This window comes from Lissotriton vulgaris, chromosome 2_2, assembly GCF_964263255.1.
Source record: "Lissotriton vulgaris chromosome 2_2, aLisVul1.2, whole genome shotgun sequence".
NCBI lineage: Eukaryota > Metazoa > Chordata > Amphibia > Caudata > Salamandridae > Lissotriton > Lissotriton vulgaris.
In genome coordinates this window covers 90,766,249-90,788,822 of record NC_141688.1, presented here as the reverse complement: position 1 = coordinate 90,788,822, position 22,574 = coordinate 90,766,249, and the positions used below count along the sequence as shown (strand labels likewise).

Below are 22,574 nucleotides of genomic sequence, written 5' to 3'. Positions count from 1 at the left end.
ACTTTTTCTCTTGTAAATATGGCTTGTGAATAGCGCCATGTAATTGTGGCTTGTGAGGAGCATGTTCTCATTTTGATTTGCTGTGTTCCTTGTGAATTGCGCCTTGCATATATTCCTTGTGTGGAGCATGTCATTTTTTGAACTTGTTGACTTTCATTGTAAATATGGCTTGTGAATAGCGCCATGTAATTGTGGCTTGTGAGGAGCATGTTCTCATTTTGCTTTGCTGTGTTCCTTGTGAATTGCGCCTTGGTTGTATTACTTGTGAAGAGCTTGTCTTGTAAATATGGCTTGTGAATAGCGCCATGTGGTTATGGCTTGGATTGAGCATGTTATTGTTGCGTTAGGTAGGAGAGAGCTGGATCTCTTTCAAATGCTTGGGGGATTTGTTTTGTAGATGTGCGTACGTGTTATGTGAAAATGTGGAGAGATACTATCTTGAATTTCCCATGTACTACGGTCATTGGGAATGATTTTGTTTGAGCTGCCAAAGGGTTAATATCTTGAATTGAGATGGCAGTATTTATTTTAACATGCTGTTTAACATGCATGGTTATTTGAGCTGACTATAAAATTCAGTGAGTGTTTTGGTGGTTGATGATTTGATTTGACTTTTATTGGTTTCTGAGTCTGCCTATGTGCTTTGTCAGCTTCTTGATGGAATGGTAACATCTTGTGCTGAGCGTAGGGCTCTGTTCATTTAACATTCTTTTTGAATTGCGTCTACGACTTTGTGTGGGTTTGCCTTGGTGCTGATGTTTCGTGTGTCTGACTCTTGGAGGTCGGTAAGTTATAAATCAACCAGTCGGATTGAGATAAGGGTTTGCACGGAGAGAGCGGTGTTCTTTTAAATGTGCTACTTAATATGCATCCACAGACGTGTGGAGAATTATTTTTGAATGCATGATTTAAAATGAGTGAAATTTTAAGGATATGGCCCGGTTAGAATGCATGCTACGGGCTGTTTTCATTAATTATTTCTTTGAGGGTTTTCCAACTAGACCGGTGTTTTAGAATGATCACAGGTTGAGAATAATAAATCTTGCCCAACAGTGCACAGTAACATGTGCTTTTAATTAGTGGCAGGCAACCGTGTGCTTTTAAAACAAATGTGTTCTCATTATTATTTTTCCCTGATGCAAGCTGAACCTTTTTTTTTTCAAATGTAGTTGTTTTAATATGCAGATGTAAGTTAACCCACTCAGTTGGAAAATAAATGGCTGTTTGATAATATATGAATTTGGCCCTTTTACTAGGTTGAATTGAAAGGCTTGCACGATAAATTATGCTGCAATGCAAAATTACATGTTGCCCCTGGTTGGAAAACATCAATGATGAAATGTGTTTGCATTTTATGTTGTTTTAATATTATTTTCCCTTTCAACAGCTGAAAGCATATTGTGATTTCGTTTTTTATTTTTTGGATGGTAGTGTGTATAGTTAGGGTGGAGCAGAATATGTTGTTCTATTTTGACTAAAAATGATAACTATGACACACTACCATCTTAATACATTGCTATGTGTCCCTTACATTAGTTTAATTTGCATTTAGTTACAAGGCTCGCCTATGTACTTTGACAAGCTGTTGATAGAAAGGTAATACCTTGCACGGTAAAAGCAGTGTTCATTAAACATGCTGCCTGATATATATGTGCTGAGAAATATTAAACCCAACAGTCCATGATAATTCGTTTTTTCAAATGCAAAATGCATAGTCTTCTGTGCAGAAGCAAATTGCCCCTTTCTGTGTGTTGATCTGCATGCTAAATAAATGCCCATGTTTCAAATGTCTTGCCTTCTAGCTGAATTAATTAGACAAAAGTGTTTTTTAGAAAGTGGAGCTTTTAAGTAGCAGTACACTGTACCAGAATTATTTTAAATTGCTTGCATATGACTGTGTTACAGATTACTTTGCTTTTTACCACAGTTGAATTTGCTTTTGTTATTTAAAGAATCAGGCCTGGGAACAGCTTACAAAGAATGTGTTTGTCGACCTTGGCAGACCAGCTGATTTGAAAAGGGGGGCTTTTTCCCTCTAGAGGCTCCGAACACTGCCTGTCTTGTTATGATTGGCCAACATCCAATTTTGTTCCGCGGACGGAATGTTTATGTAAGGGGGGGGTCAACTCGCTCTTCCTTGCTGTCGGCGCAGACAGCCTCATTGCCTGCTGATAAGGGATCCTTGCACATGCAGAGTAGTTGGCAGACTCTTGGCCCTTGGAGTTAGTTAGATACAGTAGGCCTGGGTAGGCTTCCCTGATTAGAGACTAGAGATGCTTGGATCGAGTGCTTGGCAGTGCCTTCCCCTTGCAGTGAGATCAACACTTGGCAGTGATTCAAATTACTTCACACTGTAGCCTGGCTCCTGCGTATTCTGAAGGGAGGGGCTGACTCACAGAGGATTAGGGTATTACTAGGCCCTTCTGGCTGTGCATGTAAAAATTAGATTTTGCCCAAACAAATTTAAAAGTATATGATTTTAATTATTTCTTGACTTTAGAAGAATGTTTTTAATTAATTAAGTTGTTTTTTTTCGACAATGAAAAGCACTTGGGGTGCTTTTTAAATGGAAAATTTTATCCAGCAAGATTAATGATACTTGTTTTCTTGTCCTAGGTTGCTGGGTTGTGGTGTTCGGTGTGTGCGTCGGCCCACCCCCCTCCCACTCCCTTTATTATTTTAGTTTTTTATTTTCATGTTTTTATGTTAGTTTATTATTTTTGGAAGATGGAACCAGACCAGACCAGACCGGATTGGTGGTGGATCAATGGTGGAGGACATGCTTCCTTAGTACCGGATGAAGATGCAGGGTGGTGACCTACACTGATATCCCAAAAATTGACTGTCCCAAAAATTGACTGCCTTGAGTCCCAAATTTCCCCTGTGCTGAAGATTGACTGAGCTCGTCATGAGCATGGAAGGGGTTAATTATATTCTACTATTGGCTGCCTCAGCGGTCAGATACAAACCCCATAGAAATTATATTGGATATATTTTTGACAAAGGCAATATTATTCTACATGAACCCATTCTTATTGGATTTTGATAATGTTTCCCGCAAAAGGATTTTGTTATGTAATTCCTTGGCCTGCATTATTCCCATGTTTTTCTTTCCAATCACTACGAACAGGCCCCACTTTTAAACAAAAGAAATGTTTTCATGGTTTTGATGTTTATGTAGTACTATCCTTGCTTTTTAGGATGCAGTCACCTATTATAGTTTTCCTGTTTTCTGCAAAACAGTTTTTGCCAATGAAGGATTGATAATTTTTAAATGGTGGTACACACATGTGTTCCACAGTGTGATGAAAACTAGGTGCTAACTGTTTTGTGCTTTTATGTATGCACCACGTTTAGATATATTTCAATGCTTAGTGCTACACCAGCTATCTTGTAGGAATGGGGTTGTCTTTATTTTCTTGTTATTACACTTTCACTTTGATTGATCCAAGGGTGGTTACCCTAGACTTTAAGTTGTCCTGGGAGGTGTGTCTTTTAGTATGATTATGTCCTACATCTATTATTAATGTTTGCCCAGACCTTGAGAACAATTTGTCATGTTTATTTCTCAGATTTCACCAAATTTTTTGCCTTAAGTTGACCAAAGTCAGTAGGCCTCATTTAGGCCCATTGTTATTTTTATCACTCAAACAAGGCCCTACACCAATAGATTTTATGAGTTATCATTAGCTTAAGTTGACCATAGTAGGTAGGCCTCATTTAGGCCCTTTTGTTGTTTTATCATTAGAAGTTGAAACACATTTAGTTCTTAAGTTGCCCGAAGTAGGTAGGCCCCATTTAGGCCCCTTGCTGTTTTCATTCAACTATTAAGTCCCTACATCACTAGATTTCACCTGTTATCACTAGAAGTTGAGGCACATTTAGTTTGAGGATGCTTTGGTTAGTTTCTGTTGTTATCAGATCAAATCTTAGATATGTTTCAGCATTCAAGTCAAGGGTGCTTTGATTTGTTTTTAGTTAGTTGTTAGATTTGTATTCCCTACATTAAGTTTCAGGTGGAATTTCTTTAAGTGGTCATTCATTTTAGAGAGTTTTTTGGTTTTTGATTTGTTGATAGTTTGTGTTGATGTTTGTTTATATGGATGTTGTTGTTGTTAGATGTTCTCAAGATAAAGTCTAAGGGTGGAATGTCTTGACAGGGTTTTTGGCTCTATTTAGCAGTAGTATAGACTTTAATCTTGCTCACATCTAGGATATGTATTCCTAGCTTGTGTTGGCCCTTTTAAGCCCTTTCTTCCAGACCTAGAAGAGGATAGCTGCTTAATATGATGATAGATCCCTTATTCTTGACTCTAATTTGTCTATTGCCTATTGGCTTTGACATACTTGCTTATAGTAGAGGTTGGATCCTGTGGTCCTGACTTTATATTACACATTGGTATGGTTTATGTAGGTACTCTGACAGAGCTAAGGGGTATTTCATCCTTCTCAGGCGTATAGGCCCAGAACTAGACAGACTCCATGTTGATGAAGCTGAGAGGCTTTCAGGGTAAAGGTAAAGTTTATAGTTAAAGCTGTTGTTCACTTGGAGAGAACCGGTCTGGGCCAGCCCTTATCGGTAGGCTGTATTATTCTCTGTGTGGAAGACACAACAAAAGGCCGGCCGGCTGGGTGTGTGTCCTTGGCGCGGAGTGGTGCAGGGATCTGATGGGCGGCAGGCTTATGGCTGGAACTTTCCATGAGGAAACAGCATTCTATATCAGTGAAGTGCAGAGGCGGAGTCAGTGAGTCGAGCTGGAGTGGTAGAAGAGTGAGGAGCTGTTGGAGTAGGAGAGAGAGAGTTCAAGCTAGAGAGAGCTGAGTTGAATTGGAGAAGCAGAGAGTGTTGGTAGAGTTGGAGGAGTGGAACTGCAGGAGGAGAAGAGACAGAAAATGCTTGGAACAGAGAGAAGACAAACAGACAGTCAGTGAGCTGGAACTGAAGGAAGCAGTCAGAAGCAGTTACTTATCAGGAGGAGTTGTGAATAGCTGGAGTCTGAAGTAATGCCTTTTAGAAGAGACTGAAGTAGAGGTTGGATTAACCTGTGGGAGCAGCTGGAGTTAATTGGACATTGGCACAGAAACCTTGAAACAGAGTGAACAAGCTAGTGGAATGAACGGTGATCAGAAATGCAGAAACCATTAGATTGAAGTTGGAATGTGGAGAGAGAGTCCGTGGGGGAGAGAAATCCAGTGCAAAGTGATCAGCGCAGAGGAGTATCCAAGAGTGCAGGAGAGAGAGAGAGTCTGAGATGAGCCAAGGCACAGACGAGAGCGGAACCCAGATGACAGCTAGAACAAGACTTCACACTAATCAGGTGATATCTGCCCTGTCATATTAGTTTACTTTACACTTACATCTTAATCTTGTCTTTATTCCCTAGGCCATTCTATTGCTAATCCTTTTCCTTGCAGCGGTGTGTTCTATTTATAGTCTTTGTCAGTTATATGTGGATGTGTCTATTATAATACAGATCTGTGTATGTGTTTATATTATTGTGATTAAACGATAACCCCAGTTCTTAGTGAACTGACATGTGCCTTGTATTCTTGTTCAATCTGGGTAACTTTTCCCTTCTAGTTGGGCATTGTTTGCATGAACGGATGTGAAATCCCGATCAGGTAAGGAGTGATCAAGCAAATAGGAAGCGAGGGGACCTTTGATGCCATGAGCAGAAGGCACATATTAGTAATTGGCTAACTCTTAATATTGTAGTAGCAAGCCCTTAGTGAATAGTGAGAGAGACTTCCCAACATATAGAGAGAAAACCATAGGTGTCCATAGGAAAGTGGTCGTCATTGGTAAGTGGCGTTAATGAGAGCGTTGGGGGGGATTACCAGCGTGGAGGTCTGCCAGATTGCGGACCGTGTGTAAATGAGAGCGTTGGGGGGGATTACCAGCGTGGGGGTCTGCCAGATTGTGGACCGTTTGGAAAATGAGAGCACTGGGGCTGCAGACCCATGTGTGTAGACACGCCAGATTGTGTGTCATATCTGCCCCAGGGTAGATTAGTCTGGGTCTGAGTGGCCGCAAGACTATAAGGTATGAGTGTGGTGTAGGGCATGGATATCCTTAGTAATCAGTGAGTATTCTTAGTATCCCTATAGATTTAGTGGTGTTTCTGATAATATGAGCTTGTATATTGCGAGTTCCCCATCCTCAGGTAGGTACCCAGGTGCCTGGATAGATGGTCCTGAGGAGGGATGTGGTTACGTTTTGGCTGGGTTAGAGGGGCCCCTAGGGGCTGATCCCATCTAAGCAGAAAATCCGGTCATTACAGGCGGTAAGGTCATGATCGGTGAGCAGTAATTGGAAGATCCCTAGAGGTGGGGCGCCACCCATTATGGATGGGAGCGCCCGGGGGGAGGCGGCCATTGGCCCCTCACACGGGGAGGCGGTACCCTTCTAAGGATAGGACCGCCGAAAGGGAAGGCGGTCATAGGCCCCTCCCTGGGGAGGAGGGGCTACGGGCCCCTCCTTGGAATTTCCCGGGGCCAGGACATCCGCGACGGCGGATGTGGTAAGCAGTGTGGGGTGGGAGGGGGGTCTACGCTACCTTCTAGATACCTCACACGAGTCCTCGGGCGACCACCAAGATGGCGTCGAGTAAATATGGGGCCCCCGTTAAGACAAGGGAAATTGGAAGTTGGCACAGAGGTACAGTCCTCTGTGCGCCCGCCCCTCACAAGTAAGGGGGGGAGTTCTGGTATTAGGGATCTGACACCGGTTACGACCTTGCCGTTGGCCCGTAATGTTAGGATGTACAATTTAAATTTTGAGAAATGCATTTACAGGATGTTTTAGAATCGGCTAGGAGAACCTTTGTATTAGAGATATGTTAAGGTTAGCCAATAAACATCGTAATGTATAAATGAAATTGTACATGATATGAAACTGTTATTTTAATGTTATCATTTTTGTTTCATATTTTATTAAATACGGCCGGGAGGGTAACTCCCTCCCGCCTTCCAAAAGTTCAAGAACCGTTTCCGTCTTCCCATTCTTGGGGATTGTGTTGGGAGGGGGTGACGGGTATCCCGGCCATATGGAAAGGGGCGACCACTCGGTCCCCCCGAACGTATGGTCGGGTGCCCCGATCCCCCCGGGAAACCATTTTGGGCGGGAGGCGTGTCACGGCTGGTATGCCCGAAGCGGCGTAGCCGGGGCACGCCTTTTCCCGCCCAAGAGGGGTTGTCCTAGACACCTACACCGTCGGCCACGCCCCGTAGGCGGTCGGAGGAGGGTCCACGCCCTCCCAAAGAAGAATAAAAGGAGCGACAATCCAAAGAAGCATTCTCTTGTTCCTGTGCTTGGAAGCTGCACCTCTTCGTTGCACGTGAGCCCGAGACGGAACCAAGAGCCAATTTTGACCCACCCACCAGCCCCTGATGACAGCGTTTTTAGTACAATAATGTCGATTAATGAAGTATTATCTCTTTTCAGGTTGTGTTTAATAAAGTTTGGAATTTTGATGTGACAATAAAATGGTTGCTCTTTGCATGTACTTAAGGGTGGTTTCGCAACTGAGTTGAAAGAGGGTATTGCTTGAATAAAAGTTATAAGTCGAAATGCCCAGCATAACTATTATTTCATCCTCATTAGGTTAAAAAATGTCGTATTTAATTTTTGGTCGGGCGGTAAGGTCATGATCGGTGAGCAGTAATTGGAAGATCCCTAGAGGTGGGGCGCCACCCATTATGGATGGGAGCGCCCGGGGGGAGGCGGCCATTGGCCCCTCACACGGGGAGGCGGTACCCTTCTAAGGATGGGACCGCCGAAAGGGAAGGCGGTCATAGGCCCCTCCCTGGGGAGGAGGGGCTACGGGCCCCTCCTTGGAATTTCCCGGGGCCAGGACATCCGCGACGGCGGATGTGGTAAGCAGTGTGGGGTGGAAGGGGGGTCTACGCTACCTTCTAGACACCTCACACGAGTCCTCGGACGACCACCAAGATGGCGTCGAATAAATATGGGGCCCCCGTTAAGACAAGGGAAATTGGAAGTTGGCACAGAGGTACAGTCCTCTGTGCGCCCGCCCCTCACAAGTAAGGGGGGGAGTTCTGGTATTAGGGATCTGACACCGGTTACGACCTTGCCGTTGGCCCGCAATGTTAGGATGTACAATTTAAATTTTGAGAAATGCATTTACAGGATGTTTTAGAAACGGCTAGGAGAACCTTTGTATTAGAGATATGTTAAGGTTAGCCAATAAACATCGTAATGTATAAATGAAATTGTACATGATATGAAACTGTTATTTTAATGTTTTCATTTTTGTTTCATATTTTAATAAATACGGCCGGGAGGGTAACTCCCTCCCGCCTTCCAAAAGTTCAAGAACCGTTTCCGTCTTCCCATTCTTGGGGATTGTGTTGGGAGGGGGTGACGGGTATCCCGGCCATATATGAATGTGATTCTTGGAATGAAAAGGAGGACATTCCTGATGATTTAATGCTACAAATTCTCTTAGATTATGAAAAATCAGAACAATAAATTTACATTTTAAAAGTTAAAATTGTTTGAGACATTATTCTTTTTAATATGAAAATTATGAAATAGTACCCAAAAAGATAAAATATAAACTGAGACTTAAAATATACTGTGCAACTTTTTTTGTGTTACATAGTAAGTTTGCTCATAGTTACTTCCTTTCTCCCACTATATTATCTCCAATGTGTATTTAACATCTCTTTATCATCTCCTGCCTCCATGTTCTTTCTGCTTTCCTCATAGACTATGCTATGAATTCCATATACCACAATAACTTCTGAAACAACATGCAAGATATCTCCAAAGAAAACAGTGTATATTTATTTTTAGACTCTGCATTGGTACCTACATGTTGGTACTTAAATAAAAAAAAATAAAAAAAAAATACAACAAAAAGAACAATCAATAAACATACAATATTTGAACATTCTTTCATTCTTTTTTCCGTATATTACGCTCCCCGGACCGCTTCCCGGTGCCCTTTTAAAGCCCCCTCATCAAACCTAGGGGGTCAGGGAGGATGTACTCTGCCCCCTTATGCTCATTTCCCACTTTGTTTTTTCCACCTCTTGTGTCTCGATCCTACCGAGACACAAGATGGCGGCCGCTCCGGACTGTTTCGAATGTTGACAGTCACCGGGGAGCCAATCCGCTTCTCCTCGCGAAGTTCCGTTACGCGTCAGGTACGCGAACCGGGGCGCTAACCGGGACGCTGTCACAGATATATCTGTTTTTTCAAATGTTAATTTCTCAAAATCCACTGGAGCACATATATTGAGATATAGCAAAGGCACGTCGGGCAAACCAAATCTACAATTTTGCCAAGTTTCGTGTAAATCCATTCAGCCGTTCGAGCTAAAAGTGATTCCAACCGCCCTATGGAAAAATGAATGGGAAAAACGAGTTTTGGGACCCCCTTTTTTTCTCTGCCCCCCCTTGATGAAACCCCCCCAAATTTTCAGGGGCTGCTCAGAAACACAATGTGCCATTTTCCTAAAAATTTCAGCCAATTCCGTCCACAAACGCCAAAGTTATTCAACATAGAATTTTCAGAAATCCCATAGGAAAAAAACCCTACCTATATATACCTACTGGCGACCGCCAGTAGGTAATGTATATATATATATATATATATATATATATATATATATATATATATATATATATATATATATATATATATATATATATATTATAGATATATATATGAGTTTGTAGTGCTTTACCTTAGTAGGGTCAGTGTCTTTCTGTTTTATTCAAGCTTGTCATACTCCTTGGTAGGACGGAGTTCCTGAATTCACGAGCTTCAATTTGCATAAGGGCAACGTGCTGAATAAGAAGGAATTTATTGTCCTTCTCAGCCTTCCTTTGCAGAAATGGTGCTCAGCCTGTTTCCGCGGCGCAGGACGCCGCGCTTTCAATTATTAATATCAAAGCCCTGGTGCTTAGGCGGGCACACTACGTTGTCCTGCACTAAACAGTGTTCTCTGACTCGTCGCAGCTCGTTATCAATCCACCTCAATTCTAACATGCTCGACGCATTTCGAGGCAATCGCATCTTCTTCATGAGCTAAACATCAAGGCACAGTTGTTGCATCACCTATATGTTCTTTATTTCTTCAATCAAATGGAACCGCCTTTTGTGGGTGTGACTCTGTTGGTATCCTGTTGTATTGCATGCTGGTATTTGCAATTTCTTAGGTGAGTTTGTAGTGCTTTACCTTAGTAGGGTCAGTGTCTTTCTGTTTTATTCAAGCTTGTCATACTCCTTGGTAGGAGGGAGTTCCTGAATTCACGAGCTGGCGAACAAAGCGGTACAAAGGGGGGTGGGGATGGACGGAGTATCTGAACCAATCAAACACTCACACCCAGTCAACAGATCTGGGTTTAATCTATCACCGTTCTTTAGCCCACTCTGCCACCCGAGTTCAGGCATGGCCATATGCAAATCAGTCTGACCCTGTGCCTCATGGGAACAGTCCAGCCCGAACCGCCAAGCCATGCCTTCCCTGGACCGGAAACAAGCTTCCGAGGACCGGCTTCTGGCATTTCAGACGTACTCAGCCCGGCTTGCTTGAATCCAGTGGCAAAGTGAGCAAGGGACTCACGTCTGAGCATACCCTCCTAACTTAGGAGCCCCAGCAGATGCACAGGTCCTCAATCCTGCATCTCGGCTCCACATTGAGGTCAGTCAATCCGGTCCTTGTGGCCCCCTTGGTGTCCTGGGGTGGTGCGTTCTCGTCGGATATAAATATACTAGCAGCCCGTCCCGACGTTGTCTGGGTATGAATTGCTGCTGGCCAGTTGTATATTGTTTTGTAGGATTTCGTTTTGATAGCATTTCTTATCTGTGACAGGCCTGTGAAACGCTCCGAATCACAGTGCACTGCTGATGCACTTAAGAGTGCGCGTTCAGTAGTGTGTGAACTCGAGTTTCCCTACTTTAATTTTCCTTGCAATATTATATAGCGCGAACTCGACAACATGGAATGAGCACAATTTACATTACAGAAGAACACATTCATTTGTGGTAGGCACTGGGAGACAAAGCGATTTGCCTGGAATCACAGGATGTTGAGCTGATGCCGAGATTCGAACGTAGCTTCCCAGCTCTAAAGTTCGCACTTCTAGAACTTGTGGCGGGAGGTGTGTCTAAAAGTGTATGTCAGTGCTGGCCATCAATGAGAGAGACCTGTGCATTTTTCAAATGGGTGGTGAAAAAATATGAGTATGTTGCTGGAGATGTGTGCTGCCGTGCCACCAATGTACTTACTGGTGGGAGGGTAAACACCCATTCTTCTGCAACTTTCATTCCGCATACCATCACTCCGCATACTTTCATTACGAAAGTACCATGACTCCGTAATGCCATTATAACGCATGGCATTACATTTTATATTCTTTTACCACTCATACATTTACAACGAAAATCGTTGTAAATGCTCGAATGGTAAAAGCATGTTTTTTTAAAATGTTTGGATAAGGTGAGTATGGGTATAGGGGTATATGTTTTGGGGTACTGAGGAATATGTTTTGGGGTGTTTGGGTATTTTAAGGGTTCAGATATAGTTTGGGTTTATGGGATACAGGGGTAGTTTTAGGGTTTAGGTATAGGTATGGGTTTTGGGGTACAGGGGTATTTTTAGGGTTCAGGGCTAGGTTTGGGTTTTGGGGTATAGGGGCATTTTAGGGTTCAGGGGTAGGTTTGTGTTTTGGGGTACAGGGGTATTTTAATGGTTCAGGGCTAGGTTTGGGTTTTGGGGTACAGGTGCATTTTTAGGGTGCAGGGGTAGATTTGGGTGTTGGGGTCCTGGGGTATTTTAAGGGTTATGGGGTAGGTTTTGGTTTTTGGGGTACAGGGTTATTTTTAGGTTTCAGGGGTAGGTTTGGGTTTTGGGGTACAGTGGTATTTTTAGGGTTTAGGGCTAGGTTTGGGTTTTGGGGTACAGGGGTATTTTTAGGGTTTAGGGATAGGTTTGGGTTTTGGGGTACAGGGTATATTTATAGGGTTAAGAGGGGTTAGTGTTTAAGGGTGTTGGGGTATTTTAAGGAGTAAGGGTGGGTTATGATTATGGGGTGCAGGGGTATTTAAAGGGAGCAGGGTGGGATTAGCACACGACATGAGACATGGCACGAAGGGCAGAAAATACCACACACCCCCAGCGTTTGTCATGCCCCCAGCACACGCCCACAGCACAACGCAGACACACCCACAAGGGACTACTTTGCTGGCATGGTTCTTTTACCTTTTACATGTATATGGTGGGCGTCTGCATAGCCTATGGCTGTCTGCTGCAACTGCCCTTTCCAACGCTGTATTGGGTGTTGTGATTGGTGCAGTGGTTCCTGAGATTACCCGCCTCAAAGGTTTGGGCTCCCTCTTTATTATATTAGTATGGATATATTTTTTACACAAAATCCCCAATCTGGATTTTGATGTTGAATAAAAAAAGACTAATGACCTCCACAGCATGGGAGTTTTATCCCACGGTGTAGGGGGCATTTTAAAAATGTTCACTGTCCCTTACTGTCAGGTTTTTCACGGCTGTAAGGGAAAGCAAAAACTGGTCATTTAACCAGAGAGCCATCATAGGAGTATGTCAGCAACGTCCAGAACATTGATATATTCCTATTGATTATTACATCGATATATTCACCTTGATTACTATCAATTGCAGTCACTGGAAGCCAGCAGTGTTTATTCACTTGGAAAACATCATCCCAAACCTTTCAAACCACGAAATGGGAATTTCTTGCACATTCCCTCATTTTCTGCACCACGTCTAACTGATTATGGTGTACCCTTGGATGTGTAGATAAGTGTAAGAAAAGCATTGAAAATGTCTGTGAATACCCAGAGTTGTAACTCAATGGATGTTCAACTCATCTACCTGGGCTTCTTCTGCGCTGACACTCGCCTGGGAACACCCGCTAGGGGCCGTATTACAAACAGTGCCCTGGGGGAGCAGCACTTACATGCACCCACGGGAACTGTAGTATTACAGAAGAAGGCGCAGATGCTTGTGCACCCTTTTCTGCAAAAACAGAGGGCTGGTGCACATAGGTCGCAGGTGCTGTCTCCCTCTTTAGTGTGGGTGCATGGCCCCATGCTAATGAGGGAAACACTTTGCCTGTCCATCAGCGCTCTATTATGAATTTGAGTGCAAAGGCAAAGAGGCCCTTAGGAGGCACACTGACAGTGGATCAAAAAGAGGTGGGGCACAGTCAGCGCGCCCCCAAAATGCGACTCATGCAAGGGGGGAAAGTGTGTCCCCTGGACCCCTCAGACATTCCCCTGCAAGCAGGTGCAGTCACTCACTCCACCCCTCTTCTTTGAAGGGGAGGCTGGTGCTGCCTGTGCAGAAGACCACAGACTGGCTGTTTCAGCCAGCAGGTCCACTGTTCAGTAATGATCTGCCAGTAGCGAGTGAACGTTCACTGCTGGCGAGAGGGCAGAGCATTTCTTGTAAAAACTGTCCCTCTTTGTGCGCAGAGCACATGTTCAGAGGTGCATCGTGGTGCAGACAGGGACTGTGTGGCCTGTCTATAATGCAGGCCGTCTGCCATTTCAATAAGGTTACTCGTCAACCAACTGTCCACAGTTCAAGCACTAGCGAGTCACATCTCACCTTAAACAAGTATTTCCACAGCTAAATTATCCAAGCTCCAGCACTCAAGTTCCACCAAGCCAGAGAGGCAGAAAGAAAGAGAGAGGAAGGGTAAAATAACGGTCACTTTTTTATGATACATAACTTCTAGATTACTAGTCATCCAGGGCTGGTAACCTTCAATTCTTGTAGTTACTATTTGTCACACATCCTACAAAATATTGCATGTAATTATAGGAACGCTTTTAAAGACTTGTCTAAAGATCAACTTTGCAATCAACTTTTTGAGAAGCACTTTCAAATGTATTTTGTAATTTGTATCCATTAGCCCTCAAATTAAAATAGAAACCTAAAATAACTTGCACTGTGGAGGTATCGGTGAAAAAATACAGTGCTTAATACTCTGGCTATTTTCTAATTACTCAAAATGTCTCCAAAATGTCTTTAGATTATGAAACTATCATCTTGGATTACGGGACTACTTGTAGTAAATTGCCCCTTCCCCTCAATAGCTGCAGCACTAGGCAATGACCAGCTGTTCCATTACAAAAAACGGAATTCATGCTAAAAATGTTTCGTCAAGAGAGGATCAAGGGTCTGACCAAGAAAGTCATGCAGAGTGCTTTGAAGTCAGCACTGGGGGCACATTTGGTGTCCCTGTGCATATTCACACCGGTTGCAGGGGCTACCAGCCCCTGCTCTGGCGCGAAACTGGACAAAGGAAATGGGTGTAGCCACCCCTATTTCCAAACCCTCCCAGAGTTTGTCCAACCCCTTCCTTGGATATAAGATAGGAACCCCTGACTACAGGACTTTAGATTACACCTGGACAAAATTCTGATACTGAATCCTGGAACTTCGACGATCTGCACAACGCTGGATGACTGAAGAATCTCCCTTGGAGTAAAGGAGTTACTCCCCTGCCTGGCAGGCACCAAAGACGCATCTGACCGGTTTGCATCTCCAAAGCTCCCGCCGGACTCCGAAGTATTTGCAACACAAGAGGTACATTTCTAGACTTCCCCGAGGCCAACCTGAGTCCCCAGCAAAGCTGAGACCTGCAGCCCTTGTGGGTTCAGTGGAACCGGAACCCCTAGACACCGTGCACATTTGCAAGTGCATCAGCTTCTCGAAGTCCCCTGAGGCTGTGCATTAAGTTACTTGTAGCCCAGACCCTGGGCACCTTTTCCACCGAAGATTGCTGGCCTACACTCCACAAGTGTTCCGTGAGCCGGCCCTTTGTGTTTTCGCTTGAGGTACCTTCGCGATCCCTGATCCGTCAACTAGTGGGCCCTTGAGAAGGCAACTTTGACTTTCCTTGGGCTTCCCTGGTTGCTCCAGACGTGCCCTGATTCTCTACCACTTGCTGGTCCATACTGAAGCCTCTTTTCTCTTAATGTGTGGGCTGCTGTTGCCAAGGCTTGTTGGGTCCAATCCAGGCACCGACACTGCAGCACTCGACATCCTTTGTGGGACAGCTCGATCCAGCTCCTGGTTGTCATCGACGCCTTCTAGTCCTCGTGGCTGTAGAGTCAAGTTTCACCTAGTCGCACCTGAATCACCCGACATCGGTGGGCATTCGTCTATCGTGCCCCTGGTCACTGGCAAGTGACCCAGACTCTGTCCCCTCTGCTTTCAAGTTCCTCACATCTTCGATCCAGGCTTGGATCACACCGGACACTTTTCTTCTCCACGGTAGCAGCACTTTGCAGCAGATTGCCATTGAAATCAACGACCATTCCCGACACCAAAAGACACATATGCCCCCGGCTTCCCTGGGTGAGGTAACACGAGTACTACGGTGCTCCCATGGGTGTTGGCCCTAGAACCCCTTAAGTCTAAAGGGGTTTGCTCAAAGTCCTCTCCTAAGTGTCGTTAATCTTTAAAATTCCAACAGCGACTTTCCCCAAAGAAGCTAATAGCATCTCGCGGCTGTGTTATCACACTGCACGCATCCCCCGTGGGTCCCCTGTGTCACTACCTTGGGTGGTTCCTTGTGGTCCCAGCGATTCTACAGGCTCTAGGCCTTGTGTCTAGTCAAGTCATGGTTCTTATACCACTTTCTTAATATATGGTTGGGTTCCCCCCTGAGGCCCAGTGTATATTGTGCTATTTACTGAAATTCTATAGCATTTAAATTGTGTACTTTGCTCTGTAATCTCATAAAGAGATTACTAGAGAGTGTTTAGTAATAAATACATATATTTTATATATATACCTTGTGTGGTTCTCCTTTCATTTAGATATTCAAGTGGTTATAATCTGGTAAACCACGATGCTTTATACTCCTTCAAGACTTAGCCTGAAGGCTGCTCTCTATAGCTACCACTAGAATAGCTTTCAATAAAGGTTGTCTTAAACCTATCATCAATAAGGGTTGTTTGGACTGGTGCAAGGTGCCCGCTATAACTAGTGGACAGAATATGCCAGGCCAGCTTCTCACAGAGGACAAATGCAATCTGAAATGTTATACTCTGTCCTCCATATGGAACATCAAATACACTATTTTTAACCATGTTTTTATTGTTTTTTATTTCACTAATTAGAAAATGAAATGCTCAATTCATGAGGAAATAGCTTTATATTTTGATTGTTTTAAATTGTGTACTGCTATATTTTATTAATTTTAATAGACTGTATTTTTCTCCTTTTTGTACTGATGGATTGTCTGATGCTTTTATGATACTTGTTATCGAAATAAACCTATTTGACTTGACTTGACATTTTTTCACAAAAAACACATACTTAACTATATTTTGGCTATTTTGTTGGTGCACTTTGGGGGAATATTCAAACCCTGGGTATCTTTAGAATGTCAAGGATATTGGAAAAAGGACTAAAATCTGGCATGGATACCTTTTGTAAAAAAAAGTTTTGAAGGAGTAACATTAAAGTACCCTACATACCAAAATAAGCATTGGCAAAACCAATAGGGCGCACCTTTGGCACCTATTGACTTTGTTAATGCTTTTAGTCATGCTACACAAATCCCTGATGCTGTTGCATGGCTAAAGAAAAAAAAAAGCTTTTGACACAACCGGCTGTGTGCACGCACTTGCAAAATGAGGCTATCACCTTTTTCCCTTTTTAGGTATTGGTACATGAGCAACAGATTACGTTACACAATGTCAGATTAATTTGTTTATTTTTTTAAGACACAAGGAGATTACGTGATTTACTCAGACACTCAGAATATTGAGTCACCCAAAGGACTTGAAATGTGTTCCCCAGGTCCAAAGTCAACATCTTTGGTTGGTAGGCCACATCTCCTCACCAAAGAGACTCTTGGCGACTTTAGGATTCTTCTTGAGTGTTTTGAGAACCAAAGTAAGAATTTTGACAGTGTAACAACTTATGACTCCCGGACAACTGCTCCATTTTAGTCAAAGTGCAATTATGCTTAATTCCTGATCTACTCAAAAGATTGGTATTCAGTGACACTTTTTGTCGTCTTGGCACATTTTGCTTAACCGCTAGTCCTCCTTATCTGATTTATTCATTTGAGCTCTTTTTGCTAAATTGGCCTTTATATTTTTACGTTCTTATAGGAATTTTATTGTGCTGTGGTCTATTAAAGCTTTTCAGTACTGCTTAAATTTAGCACGCATTTCTCTCAGGATTTGACTACTGCTTGTGTCATATCTGTCTGGGATTAAGCAGCGATTCATCGAGAATTTTTTGTGTGACATAAACAGAGTGTATTTATTCCACTGGTAGAAGTACTGCCTCTCAAATCAGCAGTCCTCTCTCTGAAACCTATCATCAGTGGTGGCCGGCACAGGTAAGAGTGGTGAGGAAGGGCAGAGCAGACGGGGTGGGAGGAAGTTGACAGCTGACAGAAGAGGTCAAATTAAGTAAAAAAAAAAAAAAAGCACTTACCTTGAGCTCACCGCATTACCGAGTCGGCGATGTGGCGAGCACAAGGTAAGTGGTTTTATTATTTTTTTAATTTAATTCCACTTCTCCCGTCGAATGTCAACTTGTCCCCACCCCATCCCGCCCAGCCGCACCCCACCGTCCTTACCTGTGTCAGCCACCCACTGCTTATCATATTGTTTATACTACCTATTGATTTTTTAAACCTTGACTCAGTTAAGAAGACTATAGACCAGGAGGCCGACACATGCCCTCCAGGTATGACAGAGGAGATGTAACCCACAACACCAACCTCACTTATAAATAGGCTGCCTTCTAGGTGTCTTACTTCTCTGTTAGCTGGCGTTCCAGTGATTCCACAAGCTGCTCCAGTCTCAGTTTCTCAGTGCTGCACTCTGTGTACTGGAGAACCAAAGAAAGGTGGTTAATGCTTGGTGTCTTTCTTTTTCCACCAGCTGTCGTCACATAAACACATGAACATGGCTATGGCTCCACCCAATCTAATAATGGACTGTTCTTTCTCACACAAGACATCCGAGTATGGGTGCCACGTAGGAGAAGACAGAGATGGCTACGACCACTTCAGTGACACATGCCCAAGGCACGCTTGCTGACTCAGAAAAACAAAAGAATGCTTTGGTTAGTCTCAGCAATGGTAATTATTCAGGGAAGGATACCAGTCTATTCCTCATTTGGTGACTATGCAACTACAAGCGGGAGCCAATCATTAGCAAATCATCTTTGGTTATGCTTTAATAGGAACAGTCTGTCGCAAGCTTTTCTAGGTCACATCCCTTTGACCTACAGCAAAAGCAGCCACCAGAGAAGTCACACCCATTGCACTTAGGGAGTTTCACCAAGAAAAGATATCATTGGTGGAAAGCTATATATAGCCTAAGTCTATGGTAACTACTCTGGGCTGTATTCCAGTCTATACTTTCTTTGTCACTTTGTCACTAACAACAGAAACACATCAAATGCAATTCAACCTGAGATATGTTTGAATAAGAAAAGTCCAACTCGAACTACTAGGCCATGTCTTCGCAGATTGGAATCACAATCAACCCCAAATGAGTTTCAGTTTCAGTGAGATAGAGGCTGAGTACTATTGCATAGCTGGGCATGCATATTGCACGTTGGCTGCTTCATGGAGAAAAAACAAATTAAATGATGGGCAGAATTATTGGATTAATGTCAGTAAGTGGTATTTACTCTGGGTCCATTCCTTGTCAGAGATTACTCGTTTTAGAGTGCTGAAGGAGTGTGATCCAGCATTTCGAGTTGGTTGTAACTTTTGGGGGGTGACATATAATTTCTGTATTTAGCTGCATAGTCATACACCTCCATTCTGCCTTTTTTTTCACCCTTTCAATGCCTTTATTAATCCATCCATCTTCTCATATATCAAGGTTCCTTGTTTAGTTTTGATAGCATTTTTAACCATGCAATTCATCCATCCATCCATTCGTCCGCGTGTCTCTCCATCCAGCAAACCGTTCACCCACCTGTTCATCTGTCCATCATCCATTTGTCCATACAGCCATTTGTCACACCTCTCCTCTTCTAATCCCTCAAAGTATGCACCCTTTCAACAGCCTTTTTCCAACGTCTCCTTTTCAAACACTGTAGCCTATTTCTCACCTTTATACTTAATGTGTTCTCTGTATTTTTTGTATACTTTAGCGTGTAGCCATAAGTGACACATGTATGGCCAGACAAGGTTGACGTGCACACAGTGTCACTGGAACCAAGCTATCCCTGTCAGATGAGCCCATAACAAGGGTGAAACCAGTCCTGGTTCTCTTATGTTCCGGTTCTGGGAGGACCTAGCTTGGCAGTTCGGACTGGACGTTTCCCATTGGGGCAGGGTCAAAACTGATTTGCGTTAGCTGTATCCAAACTGTGGTTGCATGGTAACGATTGACTGAGATGGAGCCCCATTATTTCCTAGTGACTGAGATTAATTTGAGCATTCTGTACATCACTTTGGGGCACATGCATCAAGCCTGAATTTTGAGATTTCTAAATAGCAAATTTTACAGATTTGCTATTTAGAAATCGCAAAATGCAATGCATGAAGGATTCTCAAAAAAAATTGTGATACCTTAAAATTCCTTAATTGTGACTCGCAAATTGCGAATCGCAATTAAGGAATGCCTTCCCATTTATTTCTATGGGCCATTCGCAATTTGCGAGTACCAAATAGGAACTCTCAAATTGCAAATGCAATTTGAAGGGTGCTAGGGGGGCCTTAAAGGCCACCCTGATGCACCCCCAAATTTGTCATGTATGCTCATGTGGCACACACATATGCCATAAGGGCATATGTGTGCGCTACATAGCACTTTGAGAAATGCACTTTTGTGCATTTTCTAAGTTTTTGATAATTACCATGAACATGCAATTGATGGTAATTAGCATTTCCTAAATGCGAAGTGGCATTTAGGAAAGGCTTTGATGCATCCCAAATAGGGAATCGCAATTTGCGATTCCCTAAAAGCATTGCAATTTAGGTAATCGCAAAATTTGTGCTTACCTATATTGCGAATGGGTTTTGGGTTGATGCATCCCAATTGCCTAAATACTGGTCGCAAAGGGGCCTATTGGGCGAATCGGCCCGTTTGCGATCGGTATTTAGGCTGATGCATGTGCCCCTTTATGTATACTCTCTAATATAACATTATATCACTTTTCTCTTTGTCTTACAGAAATGATTTGTCACATGCAACAGAAATTTCCTACAAAAAATATACCACATTTCACATAGATACCATAATTCTGATTTCAATCACATTAATTTGCAACCACCACGTTGTCAACCCCCCAAGTAATGCTTGGGGATACAGTGCTAGAGACATGGAAACCATCACTTTCACAATGGCATGTGCTAGGTTACATCTCTACTACAGCATGAAGAACCTTACAGTTGAGGCTTAGGATTACCCACCACTGGAAATCTTTGCAAGACCTGCCATGGCCAAGGAGAAAGGAAAATGTAGGCTGAGCTGCAGTACAAGAGATGCCAAAACATCATCTGACCCACTTTCATCAAAGGCCTTTGGGTATCTGGAAGGTGACTAGCCTCAAAGAAATTACACACCATATAAGATCAGAGTGACCAAACTTGCTATAGAGCAGAGAAGTGACACTCCACAAGAATAAAAGAGGGAGACCTGGGTTGAGAGACCCCGGACTATTCATGGTGGGATTTTAAAGGAACTAGGGAGACAGTGCTCATATAATTAAACCTTTGTCCCAAACTAGGTTCTTTATAGTATGAACAATATGATGAGGGAAGCAATAGGTACAGTCGTAGGCCCCAACCATTGCTGCAGTCGGGTTTACTGTTGTTGATTGTTATTAAGTCAAAGGGGTTATGTAGAGCTAACCTCAACCTTAATATGGGGTAGTATTTAAACCAGAGCCTCTATGATGTAGTTCATGGTACTGTATATTTCACACCTTTTCTTTCTTGGCTTCATTTTAAAATACTATGTGTGGCCTACTCACCATACATTTTGTTGCATTGTTTAGTGGTCTCTTATTTCTGTGACATATATAATTTCTACAGAGGAAAGAGGTGTAGCTAACATTGGGGAAATAGATGCAGTGGCCAAGAGCCCAGAGTGGCCATTGAATCTTGTTAATAGCTCTTTTTACTACCAAACCAGCAGTCTTAAGGGCTAAATTTCTTGTTTGCATCAGGGCACATGGCAGACTTGCTACTTTACTGGAGGTCAATTACAGCAAATAAAAGGAAGACGAATGTGCAATTCAATCATTATTCTTCTGAAGTTAATATGAAACTAATAGCTAGGGCCTTCCAGTCTTGTAGTAGTATTCTAACACCACTAGGTACGGATCTTAGCACCTGGTCCCTGGCAGACGCGAGCTCCTGGTGCTGCTCCTCCAGCTTCGAGTCACGGGTCTTCAGCATGTTCCAGACCTTCTGAAGTTCCCCACGCACCGAGACCAGCTCTGTGTCCACTTCTTCCAGGGAGGCCTGAAGCACAAACCGAAATCATCATAAGGCAAAAGAAGCAGTGCAAGTCACTCCCTGTCTGACAACATGAAAAAAACAGAGCAAACACTAGACTGCCATGAACCTGCCAGCTTTAGACAATTCAACTGCAAAACACCTGTAGTTCCCTTAGCCTGCCAGCCATTGTACAATAATAAGAACAATGAATGTCATTCATCAGCAACAAGCCATCAGATTGCAACAAAGGTCACTGAAATTATTCAACCAGGAAACAAAAAATCAGAAATAGAGATGGGCCATCATTCCATCAGCCTGCCAGATAATGGCAAGCAAAAAACACTGGAGGTCATTTTATCATCTGCCATCTATCTGCAGAAAAAAAACAGCACAACACCTGCCATTTCATCAGTGTGACAATAAAGTAAACAAACATCGGCACAGAACACAGGTCTGCCATGTTTAGGGAAAGTGCTCGATAACGGATAGGCATTGTTATAAGTGTCACTTCAAGCGATGCTAGCAAACAAAATGCCCTAGTTAAGCAACATCTTGGGCTATTATAGTATGAATGCTGGTCTCGGCTGGTATAGACTTCTTTGCTGAACAGACTGTGCGGTCAGAGTAAAGATGTACACTCAAAGAGTGTGTATTGCATTTGCCATTTTACACGTGCTAAATTACATTTTAACCTCGATTCCATGCAATGCTCTGATCTTCCATTTGTTTGCAGCGCACTTCCATTTTGTGCTGCCTTGCCCTGTAGTTACACTTCAGCAGTAACATAAACATGTTTTTCACGTGAGGTAATAGAAATTTTCAGGTAGCCAAAGTGTCCCCCAACTCGCACCCTATCCATGCACCCATGTTCCATGTATGTCGTGTAACTTCCGTTCTGTTCATGCTAGAGAGACGCAAATACATTTGCGTCCGTCCTTAACATGTTAGCTATCCAACCATACCAAGAAATCCCGTTAATTATGTTCCTAAGCATACGGTGCCACCGTCTTTATGTGGTGCACTTCTGAAATTCGCACACGTTTTTCTCCATGTTTTCTGACTCAGTCAAGCTAGGCCCTGAACGAGGCCTCTCTGCCTCATCTCTCCTGTCTCCGAAAGCTGC

General features: G+C 43.2%; 1 protein-coding gene across 1 annotated transcript in view; it reads right to left on the bottom strand.

The window, feature by feature from the left end:
• Positions 1-22,574, bottom strand: part of LOC147729064 (uncharacterized) — a 274,377-nt gene that overhangs the window by 101,619 nt on the left and 150,184 nt on the right. Inside the window, exons 18-19 of the mRNA XM_086959346.1 lie at positions 21,344-21,475; positions 17,801-17,874 (exon numbers count right to left, since the gene is read on the bottom strand). Coding sequence (XP_086815472.1) covers positions 17,801-17,874; positions 21,344-21,475 — 206 coding nt within the window. The remainder of the gene's footprint in view (positions 1-17,800; positions 17,875-21,343; positions 21,476-22,574) is intronic.